The following is a 12,240-nucleotide window of genomic DNA, read 5'->3' as shown; positions in this document are numbered from 1 at the left end:
CATGTCCTATACAAAAATCAACCCGAAATGAATTAAAGACTTAAACTTGCAGCATGTTGACTATGACTAATATTGCTATAGTGCATACTTGCGATTTGCTAAGACAGTAGCTCTTCGATGCCCTTACCACAAAAAGTCTGATTTTGTGAGGTGATGGACGTGTAAACTAGCTTGAGCGCAGTAACCATTTCACAACGTAGATGTACATGAAAACGTCACACTAGACCACGAGCACTCAATTTTTAGCTGTCAATTATGCCTCAAAAAAGCTAGAAAAAAGGTAAGAAATTCACATTAGTCACCACATGGAACATCTCTGGAAGTCTACACCAAAATTAAGTAAGAGTGGTTAAGAGTGCTGAGCAGAAGCGGGTGGGTGAAGGGCACGGGGTGAAGGAGAATCTCGCCTCTGCTTGCGTGTTTTGATCCTTATAAAGGTCCATCCCTGTGCACGCTTTAACACTCAAAAACTGAATAAATAAAACCCCTTACCTAAAAGCAATCTGTGGCCCGATCCACACATGAGACTGCAGCTGATCCTGCAATCTAGGGGCGCACTGGAAGTTTTTATTGCCCTCTTTATGGAAATACCCTGATAGGACTGTGGGTTTGGAAAAGGAGACTTTGGAGGATTCTAAAGAACAGGAGAGAGGGTTACTCTTTTTTGTATATCACAAAGTGAGAAGAACTTTGTGTGTTCTCAGCTTTGTAAAGAGTAAATGACATGGGAGAGAGAGGTGCCTGGTCACACGCAGAAAGCCTGACCCTACCCAGGTCCAGCCTCTTTCCTGCCAAAGGCAGGCGGGGCCCAGGCAGGATAAGATGGCTGTCTTTCCTCCGGTCTCAGAGCCCAGCCCCATCATATGGCCTGTACCACTGGCACAGTCCTTCACAGGGCCCAGCACCCCCAAATCCACATCTGAGTTCCACCAGCCATTCACAGGGCAGCCACCACCCCAAGCCATGACTTGGGGCCCCTGAAAGCCAGGACCTTGGGAGCAACATCAGCTCCTACAAAGGAACCTTCTGCCTGACCCCAGGCAGGGGAGCTATGTAAGGTGCACACACGCCTGAGGCCAATTCCACCCCAGCTGTGCACTTTGTCCTTTCTTGGGGCTCTGGCACCAAAACCTATCCTGCATTCTCGGGCCTGTGTTTGTTTGGCTTTCATCACCTTGCAACGTTTCAGCTTCCGCATCTGCCAGAGGCACGCAAACCGTTTGCCAGTCGAGGAGAGAGCACAGCAGCCCCGCTCTTCCATGCCCTGCGGACGCTCCTTGCCTGGAGACTATGCCGCTCAGTGTGGCTCAGGGCTCCTGGCCACCGGCCAGAGAAGTGCTGGTGTAGCCCAAGCTTAAAATTTCTCCTACCCACTCATGTCTTAGGGCCCTGATTTTTGTCCATTCTTGCCAGAATTCCTAATTCCTAAATATCCAAAGTTTGGGGAAGAGAAGACTCCAAGTTCCAGAAACAGAAATGCCTGAGCCCTGGGATGGGATCTGAGCCCCTCCTTCTCCTAGAGCTTATTCCCTTCAGAGGACGGTAGGCACGTCAAGGAGGACATTTAGGAGAAGAGACCTGAGTGGAACCAAAATCTCGTCTACCCCACCTGTGTTTCCTACCCCTAAGCCCCAAACCAATCTGATCCATGACCTTTTAGAACTAAACAAATGTGTTCTCCTTTGGAATAATACACGAGGTCACACTCACCTTTCCCAAGCTCGGAGCAGTTGTTAGAGGATCTCCTTCCCACCCACCCAACCCTGCACTAGCGGTGTTTGATTACTCCTTTGAAACACCATCTGGGAGAAATCATCATCACGATATTTAAAGCTCCAATTCATAAAAAGGCAAAGGAAAGAAAACACACGTGCACAGACCCTACCTGTGACTCGGCAAATGCTTTGGGAGACAGAGTTAGCCAGAAAAGCAAGCCCCCAAAACTCTCTTGCTGGCTCCATCTCATTCCTTCCCCCAAGAGGATTCTGACTCGTCTACACAGGTGTCAGCGAGAAAGGAAAAGAACAAGTGAAACCATAATGGTCCTTCCGGAAGAGCTCATGTGAAACAGAAGATGCTGAAATACTCACTATTTCATCAGCGGCACAAAACGGCCAGCCAACAAATCACCCGAAGCTCGGTCAAACTTCTGTGACCTGGCTCCCCGTGTCTCGGAACCTGGGCTGAGTAAAAGGACACTCTCCACAGAGCTGGAACCTTTGACTTTTATCTGCCGGCCCATAAGCGCCCAGGGGAACTGGGCCTCCCAGGCCTGGCCTGCATCTTGTGAAGGTTACATACCTTAGAAGGTTGAAGCTCAGATCCAGCCTCTTTGCAAAATGTCCAAAGTCCCTGCCAAGGTGTTCTGGAATTTCTCTGCAGTCTTGGCCTATGTAGGACACCTGGAAATTAAACGAAACAGAAACCGTGTGGCAAACAGAAATTACCCAGCTGCTCACAACCCCGAGTCATTTATTCTATGATGGTTTCCGCAACTTACAAGTCCTGCTCCTCACACAAAAAAAAGGCTACACTGCGACTGCTGTCCTGATCAAATCAGCTTTGGGGACTGTGGGGACTCTGCGACAACTCCCCTTTTCTGGCACAGTTAGCATGATGGAGACAAAGCCTAGCACAATGAAAATTAGAGAAAACTTGGACAGATTCAGGTCTCCAAAAGCCACCCCAATGTCAGAGCGGGCTGAAATCATGGCAACAATCAGCCCCTCACTGGGGTCTTTCCAACAGCTGCCCTTCTGGCGTTCCGCCTCCCTCCCCGCACACTGCCCCCTCCCATCGCCCTGGGATGCACATGTCCTCAAAGAGGACATAGCGGATGCACTTACTGGCATGCAACCTTCAGGGTCTGGAACAAGTAGGGCTGGGCAAGAAAACCTCCCCAGGCCGCCAATCCCATCCTATCTCCACTGTGTGTGAAACGCCCTCCACATGCCTGTGCTTTAGACACCCGCCGCAGGGGAAGGACTTGGGCCACAGCTTCCCTGCTTCCCTTTTCCAAGGACCCTTCTGCAGTCAACTCCACTCTCCTGACAGAGCTGTCTCCCTAGGTATTCTCTTTTCATTTTATTTTACTTACTTATTTGAGAGGTCTGATATGTGATGTGCACAACTATCAAAAGGCCCAACTGAAATTTGATCTCAGAACTTTGACTGTGAGAGGTCAGTAGATTTTCTCAGTATCCCAACCATCCACTTTATGGCACCTATTTTTACAGATATCTCACAGATAGTACCCTGGAGAAGGACTGGCAAGGACTTCCAGAACCAGAAAAACAAACTCACTCACCAGAGGTGGCCAATGGGCCACAACACATGATACATTCCTAAAATATGCCATCTCCCTCCCCCAGGCCTGTCACATGGCTACAGTGTTGATCCGTGTCAAAAAATTTAAGATTCCAGAGCAAAATAATACAGATTCTTAGTGAAAGAGCCAAGACAAAATTCTGCACCATGAATCAGACTTCCAACTTAGGGGCCACCTAGTGCTCACAGATCCACAGTGGATGTGTGTTCTTGACCAACAAATGCCAGTGGGCATCCATCATGAGATTTTGGCTTCAAAATGAATTTTCCTGGCTAAAAGGGCAAGAACTACCTCAGGACACCATGTTGAAAGCCCAAGAAGAATGCCACAGCCTGGGAAAAGGCAGGAGTATTGACTCCCCTTTTCCTTCTGTGGGATTCCCCTCCAGAAGAAATGGCAGTACCAAGGAAAGCTATCACCCAGAGGCATTCAGACCAAATGTGTCTGGCAGGAGTTTCATCCGCTTGTTATTATATGGTCTTAGCAACACAACATCTCAGAAAAATGAAAACACAGTTTGTTCCCACCCCACAAAGATAAAAACTGAGTCTCCAACATTTAACATGAGAACCAGCTGGATAAGTTAGTTTTGGACCACCCCCGTAGTGAGCCGATGGCTCTCAGAGATGTCAGCTAAGCCAACCGGGCTGGAGGGCTCAAATCAGCTGGAAAATGCTTAAACACAGCAAGCAGCCACTGCTGAGCCTGCAACCTGTAACCAGAAGGGAGACTCATCTAAGTGGTGCTGCTGAGTGGAAGACCTCCCAGAACACAAGGAAGCTTCTACCATAAGACAGAGGCCTGAGGACAGGCCAAAAATAGTGTGCTTCTTCCACAAACAGGAACATGGATGTGGAGATTAATAGATCTTAAACAGCACAGAAGAACAAGCACATTCAGAACAAGAGTTGTGGCCCTTAGTTAATATCATTTACTTTATATTATTTGAACCCCAAGATTTCTTCACTGTGTGGAAGAGGGGAACAGAGCATTATCAAGCATCAACATCACTTCAGACAAATGAAAATGTATCAAGTAGCCAGGTATAATGGTGCACACTTGCAATCCCAGCATTCAGGAGGCTCAGACAGAGGATCACAGGTCCCAGACAGCCTCAACTACTTAGTAAGGCCCTTTGCAATTCAGTGAGACCCTGAAAAAGAGTTCTTAAAAATAGGACTGGACCCAGGAGTGATGGCGCATGCTTGCAATCCCAGTATTTGGGAGTCTGAGACAGGAGGATCCAGGTTCGCAGACAGCCTCAGCTATTTAGTGAGGCCCTTTGCAATTCACTGAGACCCTATTTCAAAATAAAGAACAGAAGCCGGGCGTGGTGGCGCACGCTTGTAATCCCAGCATTTGGGAGGCTGAGACCTGGAGGATCGCGGTTTGCAGACAGCCTCAACTACTTAGTGAGGCCCTCTGCAACTCAGTGAGACCCGGTTTCAAAATAAAGAATAAAAAATAGGGAAGGGGGTGTAGCTCGTAGGTCAAATGCCCCTGGGTTCCATCCCCAGACCCACAAAAAAAAAAAGAAAAGAAAAGAAAAGAAAGAACAGAAGATAGGGCTGGGGGTGTAGCTTAGAGGTAGAATGTACCTGGGTTCCATTCCTAGTACTGAAAAAAAAAAAAAAACTTATCGAGTTAAAGATGTCTACAGATGGGGAAAAAAGTTCTGGTAGTAGGGTTCCCAGGCACACACACACCCACCCCTCTGGGCAGAAGCTGCAAGAGGAGTCAAACTGCAGAAGACTGCAGGTTTCTCTCTGCCATTGGGAAGTCACTCCCAGGACCTTTGAGGACATGACAGGATTGGATTGTGAGTAGTCAAATTGAGGAGAGTATTTTATGATGCCCACCCTTAGCCAGGAATCAGGGCCCTTGATATTATATCTGTACTCCTGGAAGCACTATCACAGTAAAAAAAAAAAAACAAAAACAAAAACAAAAAACAAAAAACTTGTCTAGGACAAAAGTTTGAATTTTTGTGCTGCTACTCACCAGTTATGTTATCTTATATGAATCACAACCTTCTGGAGTCAGTTTTCTCTTTTCAAACCAATCTAACACCAACTGCCCCAAGCAGTAAGAACAATATAATCACTAACATTAAATGTCAACCATGAACCCAGGACCTATAATCCTAGTACTCAGGTGCCTGAGCCAGTAGGAGCACAGCCTCAGCAACAAAGCGAGACTCTCCGCAACCTAGAGAAACCCTGTTTCAAAATAAAAAGGGTTGAAGGTAGAGCTCAGAGGTAGAATGCGTCCAAGTTCAATCCCTAGTGCCCCTAATCTAGTCAATCTTCACGATTCACAGAGTACCTTGGCTTTACTCATAGGAATGAGATAACATATTAAAGTACACAAAGATTGTCCTTGGCACCTAGAGGTGCCCAAGTAGTGTTGGATCAGAACTTGTCCCCATGGGAGAAATCAGATATACCCAAAGCCTCTTGAGCACAAGACTTCAGTGTCTAAATACCAAGTCTACTGTATCTACAATTGTATTGCTGTCACACTTTGTCATACATTAGTGGAACAAAAGAGGACTTAAAAGCTTTTGAGGGCCAGGCGTGGTGGCGCACACTTGTAATCCCAGCATTTGGGAGGCTGAGACAGGAGGATTGTGGTTCACAGACAGCCTCAGCTACTTAGCAAGGCCTTTCACAACTCAGTGAGACCCTGTTTCAATAATAATAATAATAATAAAGAGGGTGTGGTGGCACATGCTTGCAATCCCAGCATTTGGGAGTCTGAGACAGGAAGATCCGGGTTCATGGACAGCCTCAGATACTTAGTGAGGCCCATTGCAATTCAGTGAGACTATATTTCAAAATAAAAAATAAAAAAGAGGGCTGAGGGTATAGCCCGGAGGTAGAATGTCCCTGGGTTCCATCTCCAGTACGGCAAAAAATAAAAATAAATTTTAAAAAGACTAAAAAATAGACCTGGGGATGTAGCTCAGAGGTAGAATGTCCCTGGGTTCCATCCCCCCAGTACCACAAAAAAAAAAAAAAAAAAGCTTTTGAGCCAATAGAAGCCAACTGAAGTCAGACCCATGCTGAAGAAAAAGATCTTAAAAAGAAACACCAGGGGCTGTGGCGCTCTGAGAGGCCAGCGGAGCAGCGTCCAACCCCCAGCAGCACTGACAGCAGTGGCCTGGCGCCCTGGAACACCGACACCCACCTCATCAAACTGTTTACTGTCATATAAAATGGGTAATTGGGTTTTTCTTTTCTTTGCACTTAAAACATTGCTTTATCTGGGATTTACAAGTCTCTAATTATTGAAGAAGTTACATATTGGTTTTATGTTTTTATATTTCAATAACATTGCAATAAAAACACCAAGGCTATGGGCCCGTGACAAGTTTTTTTCACCCTTTAAGAAGAAAGTACCTAAAAAAAGAAGAATGGTCACTAGAGGTGCTGAGGTAAGGGAGGGGGCATGGCAACAGCTTCAGGGCTGCGGGGGAACAAGAAGAATAACGTCTCATGTTCTATAGCACGGTAGTGGAACTATTATTGATAACAATTGTGTATCTCAAAATAGCTAGCAGGGAGGATTTTGAAAGTTCCTGAAACAAAAAAAATACAGGATCAGCGTTTGAGGTGATGAATATGCCAGTTGCCCTCTCTGAACATTACACGTTGTGCCCACATATTGAAATATTACATTATACTAAATAAGTACATAATAAGTACATTTGTGTCAAAACTATATTTTTAAATCTTTTAAAAAACAAGGATCTAGCCGGGCATGGTGGCGCACACTTGTAATCCCTGCGTTTGGGAGGCTGAGACCAGAGGATCGCTCAGGTTCGAAGCCAGCCTCAGCTACTCAGTGTGGCTCTCAGCAACTTAGTGAGAACCCTGTTTCCAAATAAAGTATAAAAAAAGGTCTGGGAGTATAGCCTGGAGGTAGAAAAGCCCCTGGGTTCTACCCCCAGTACCGCCCCCCCACACACACACACACAAAGGATCTAACCAGGCGTGGTGGTGCAGCTTGTAATCCCAGCATAGGGGAGGCAGAGACAGGAGGATCACAGTTCGTGGACAGAAGTGAGGTCCTTTGCAACTCAATGAGACCCTGTTTCAAAATAAAAAATAAAAAATAGGTCTGGGGGTATAGATTGGAGATAGAATGCCCCTGAGTTCCATCCCCAGTACCGCAAAAAAAAAAAAAAAAAAAAAAAAAGATCTACCAAAGTTTGAAAAGTACCAGGACACATTCAAGGTGCCACCTCCTACAAAAGCTGCCATTATAAACGCCTGGGGCAGAACGCAAGCCCCAGGCCGAGGCAGCTTAGGAGAGAGGCACGAACACAGTATGGACATCTTCCCAGCCTGCCTTCCAGGCTCCCTCCCAGCCAGCTCCATCTACTTAAAACAGTACTGAAGGTACACAGCGCCTCAGCACATCTGAGTGTGTGGTCCTGGTCCATTTGGTGTGTAGGAAACATCAAGTTTGGGAAAAGGGGAAGAAAAAAAAAGGAGGTGCAGGAGTTCATGGCTTTACAGTCTAGTCCTCCATGAATTTGGAAAAAGCTACAGGCAGAGAACACTGAGTCTGAACATACAGAGGCCTAGTGTTCGGGAAAGGGGGCCTTACCTCTCAGGCAAATACCCACGGAGGAGGCAGAGGGCCTCCCCCAGCCCCTCTCCCTAGGCAGTCATGTTCACTCCCAGAGGCCATTTTTCTCTGACAGCAAAATAAGATCATCTTTTGTTGTGGGTTTGTTTTTGCTTTAGTTTGGTACTAGAGATTGGACCCAGGGGTGTTCTTCCTCTGAGCTACACCTCCCAGCCCTATTTTATTTTTCATTTGGAAATAGGGTCTTACTCAGTTGTTGAGGTTCTTGCTAAGTTGCTGAGTCTGGCCCCAAACCCGCGATCCTCTTCTCTCAGCCTCCAAAATCCTGGGATTACAGTCATGTGCCATTGCACCCCCCGCTAACATGGTTATTTTTAGCCAGCCCACTCACTTTTTTTTTTTTTTTTTTTTTTGCAGGTCTGGGAATGGAACTCAGGGGCATTCAACCTCCAAGCTACACCCCCTGCCCTATTTTTTATTCTTTATTTTGAAACAGGGTCTCACTGAGTTAGCTGAGGCTGTCCGCAAACCACAATCCTCCCAAATGCTGGGATTACAAGCGTGCACCAACACGCCCAGCTCCCACTCACTTTTGAACTCTGGCCTTTCTCTAGCTCTCTCCTCACAGGCCAAGAGGCTAGGACTAGAAGCAGCAGTCCTCCGCAACAACTGTCAAATGGGATACAGAAAGACAAAGACAGAAATAATTTCCAATGGCACCTGGTGCATAGTAGGCTCTCAGATAATGTATGAAGGCTGGATTTGATGGTGCACTCCTGTAATCAAAGTACTTGGGAGGCTGAGACCAGAGGATCACAGGCAATTTAGCAAGATGCTGTTTCAAAGTAAAATTAGCTTCTAGGTGTGGTGGCACACACTTGGCATCCCAGTACTTAGGATGCTTAGAAAGGAAGATGGCAGATTCAAAGCCAGCCTCAACTACTTAGTAAGGCCCTCCACAACCTAGTGAGACCCTGTTTTAAAATAAAATATAAAGCCGGGCGTGGTGGCGCACGCTTGTAATCCCCACGCTTGGGAGGCAGAGACAGGAGGATCGCGCAGGTTCGAAGCCAGCCGCGCGCGCTGGCTTAGGAGACCCTGTTTCCAAATAAAAATGTAAAAATAGGTCTGGGAGTGTAGCCCGGAGGTAGAAGGGCTTCCAGGAACCCCAGTACCACCAAAAAAATAAAAAATAAAAAATAAAATAAAATAAAATATAAAACAAGCCTGGGGGTGTAGTTTGGAGGTAGAATGCCCCGGAGTTCAATCCCCAGTACCAAAATATAAATAAAATAAAATAAGATGAGAGTATAGCTCAGCAGCAGAATGCCCCTAGGTTCAATCCCCAGTATCTAAAATAAAAATAATATGTGAGGCTGGGTGCAGTGATGCATGCCTGTAATCCCAGTACTTAGGAGGCTGAGACAGGAGGATTGCAGGTTTGCAGCCAGCCTCAGCAACTTTATAAAGCCCTCCACAACTTAGTGAGACCCTGTTTCAAAAAGAAATAGGGTTGGAGTTTAACTCAGAGGTAGACTGCCCCTGGGTTCAATCCCCAGTGCCACCAAAAAAAAAAAAAAAAAAAAAAAAAAAAAAAAAAAAAGTGAAGAGATAGCAAGATTGGCCTTGACTGTACCCAACTAAGTTATGAAACCCCTAGACTGCTAAGGACAAATCATTCCCTTTAGCCCAAAGTAATCTAAAAATCCAATTGTGCTTGACACTACCTGCCTTAGGCAATCCAACGGGAATGCTTCAAAAACTCAACTATATCTCCAGGGTGTGCAGAGAAAAGCAGGAAGCAGGACGGCTGGCTTCATCAGAGTGCAGAGAAGAGGTTAAGATAGAGACGCAGCTTTTCCAACAGATGCATGACACCCCGGCCCAGCCCTCCCTCTAGCAATGACTGAAAGCATCTGAGGTTTTTACCACCAGCTGAAAGCATGTGAGGCTTGGTGTCTACCACATGGGGTTGGAATTAAGAGCTTTGTTCTCCACTACACAGGTTCAAGATGCAATGAAACTGTAGAGGACTCTGGGCTTCTCCTTGCCTTGAATAAGGAGCCCATCTTCATGACAGCCCAGTCAGCATCCTCCTGCCCCAGATGCATTTGATTTTCATTGTGAGTTTGACAGCCCTAGGTACTTTTGTCTCCATTGGCCCTTTTCCATTTGGATGGCAGTTCAAGGCCAGCCTCAGCAACTTAGTGAGAGAGGGTCTAGAAATAAAATATTAAGGAGCTGGGGTATAGCCAGGCATGGTGGCACCTATCTGCAATCTTAGTATTTGAGAGGCTGGGACAGCAAGTTTGAGGCCAGCCTTAGCAATTTAGTGAGGCCCTCAGCAACTTAGTGAGACCCTATTTCAAAATAAAAAATAAAATAAGAAGCCGAGTATGGTGGCGCACGCTTGTAATCCCAGTATTTGGGAGACTGAGACAGGAGGATTGCGGTTTGCAGCCAGCCTCAGCTACTTAGTGAGGCCCTCTGCAACTCAGTGAGACCCTGTTTCAAAAATAAAGATTAACCGGGCATGGTGGCGCATGCTTGTAATCCCCGCGCTTGGGAGGCTGAGACAGGAGGCTCGCACAGGTTCAAAGCCAGCCTCAGCTACTTAGTGAGGCTCTCAGCAACTTGGTGAGACCCTGTTTCCAAATAAAATATAAAATAGGTCTGGGAGTATAGCCCAGAGGTAGAAAGTCCCTGGGTTTTACCCCCAGTACCACCAAAATAAATAAATAAATAAATAAAGACTAAAAAATAGGGCTGGGGATATAACTCGTAGGTAGAATGCCCCTGGGTTCCATCCCCAGTACTGCCAAAAAAAAAAAAGTAAATAAATAAATAATAAATATATAAATATATAAATAAAATAAGACTGAAGGTATAACTCAGTGTTTGAGGCCCCTGGGTTCAATCTCCAGTATCCCTCCTACACACACACACACACACACACACACACACACACACACACACCAAACATCAGTTAATTTCTATTCTACAACTACATTAGTATAAAGACAAATTAATTGCAATATATTAAAACTTTTTTTAGGCAGATGTCTGTAATTCCAGTACTTGGGAGGTTGTGACAGGAGGATTGCAGGTTCAATGCCAGCCTCAGCAACTCAGTGAGGCTCTCAGCAACCTAGCAAGACTTTGGGGGTGGGGGGGGTCTGGGGATGGAATCCAGGGGCTTTGGACCTCCGAGCTACACCCCCTGCCCTATTTTTTTTTATTATTCTTTATTTTGAAACCAGGTCTCACTGAGTTGCAGACAGCCTCACTAAGTAGCTGAGAATGTCCACAAACCGCGATCCTCCAGTCTCAGCCTCCCCAATGCTGGGATTACTAGCGAGTGCCACCACCTGGCTGCAAGACTCTTTCAAAACAAAAAAATAAAAAGGAGCCAGGGTGATAGTGCATGCTTGTAATCCCAGTACTTGGAAGGATGAGACAGGAGAATCGCAGGTTCACAGCCAGTCTCAGCTACTTCATGAGGCCCTCTGCAACTTAGTGAGACCCTGTTTCAAAATAAAGACTAAAAAGTAGGTCTGGGGGTATCGCGGGTTCACAGTAAGCCTCAGCAACTTAGGCCCTCCACAATTTAGTGTGACCTTGTTTTAAAATAAAGAATAAAAAAAAATAGAGCTGGGAGTGTCGCTCAGAGGTAGAATGACCCTGGGTTCAATTCCCAGTTCTGGAAAGAAAAAAAGGCAGAAAGGCAGGAAGGAGGGGGGGGGAGGGAGAGGGAGAGAGAAATTAAAACACTTTCAGGGAATTCCAAAAGTAGCCTGAGACGCGGGCGCTGAATGGGACGGTCAAGTAGGTCCTGCGGGCTGCTCAGGAGCAGGAGGCGGAGGACCCCGGCTTCTCGCACTCCACCGGAGCTACCAGGCCAAGGGGCCTGTGCCCAGCAGGCCGGGCAGGCTGGGCATCGCCTCCGCGCACGCGGCCCCCGCGCGCCCGCGGTCCCTCCCCACACCAGTGCCCGGCGGGGCGGCTCGCTCGGGCGCACTTACTTGGGTTCCACTGACCACGAGCCCAGCCATGCTGGACTCGTTCCGCCCTGGGACTTAAGTTCCGCACTGAGCGGTCAGCTGACCCGGCGGAAGCCCGAGGTGCGGCGGGGCGCTGGGAATGGGCTGCGCCGGCACAGGCACGGGGCACGGGGCGCGGGGCGCAGGTGAGCAAGCACCGGACACCGGGCGCGGGGCGCGGGGCGCGGGCGCCAGAGGTGCGGGCAGCCGCAGCCGCAGCCTCAGGTGCAGGTGCAGGTCCAGGTGCAGGTGAAGCCGCCGGGGCGCGCTCCAACC

At 47.3% G+C, this 12,240-nt stretch overlaps 1 protein-coding gene across 1 annotated transcript in view; it reads right to left on the bottom strand.

Moving 5' to 3' along the window:
- The window catches only part of LRMDA (leucine rich melanocyte differentiation associated), a gene marked incomplete at both ends in the record, with an annotated part of 1,107,765 nt that extends 1,095,789 nt beyond the window's left edge, over nt 1-11,976 (bottom strand). Inside the window, 2 exons of the mRNA XM_080695153.1 lie at nt 2,302-2,402; nt 11,947-11,976. Coding sequence (XP_080551279.1) covers nt 2,302-2,402; nt 11,947-11,976 — 131 coding nt within the window. The remainder of the gene's footprint in view (nt 1-2,301; nt 2,403-11,946) is intronic.
- Nucleotides 11,977-12,240: the final 264 nt, after the last annotated feature.

This window comes from Muscardinus avellanarius (genome assembly GCF_963383645.1).
Source record: "Muscardinus avellanarius genome assembly, chromosome: 4".
Taxonomy (NCBI): domain Eukaryota; kingdom Metazoa; phylum Chordata; class Mammalia; order Rodentia; family Gliridae; genus Muscardinus; species Muscardinus avellanarius.
Note: the sequence above shows the minus strand (reverse complement) of the source record. Positions and strands in the feature narration are given on the sequence as shown.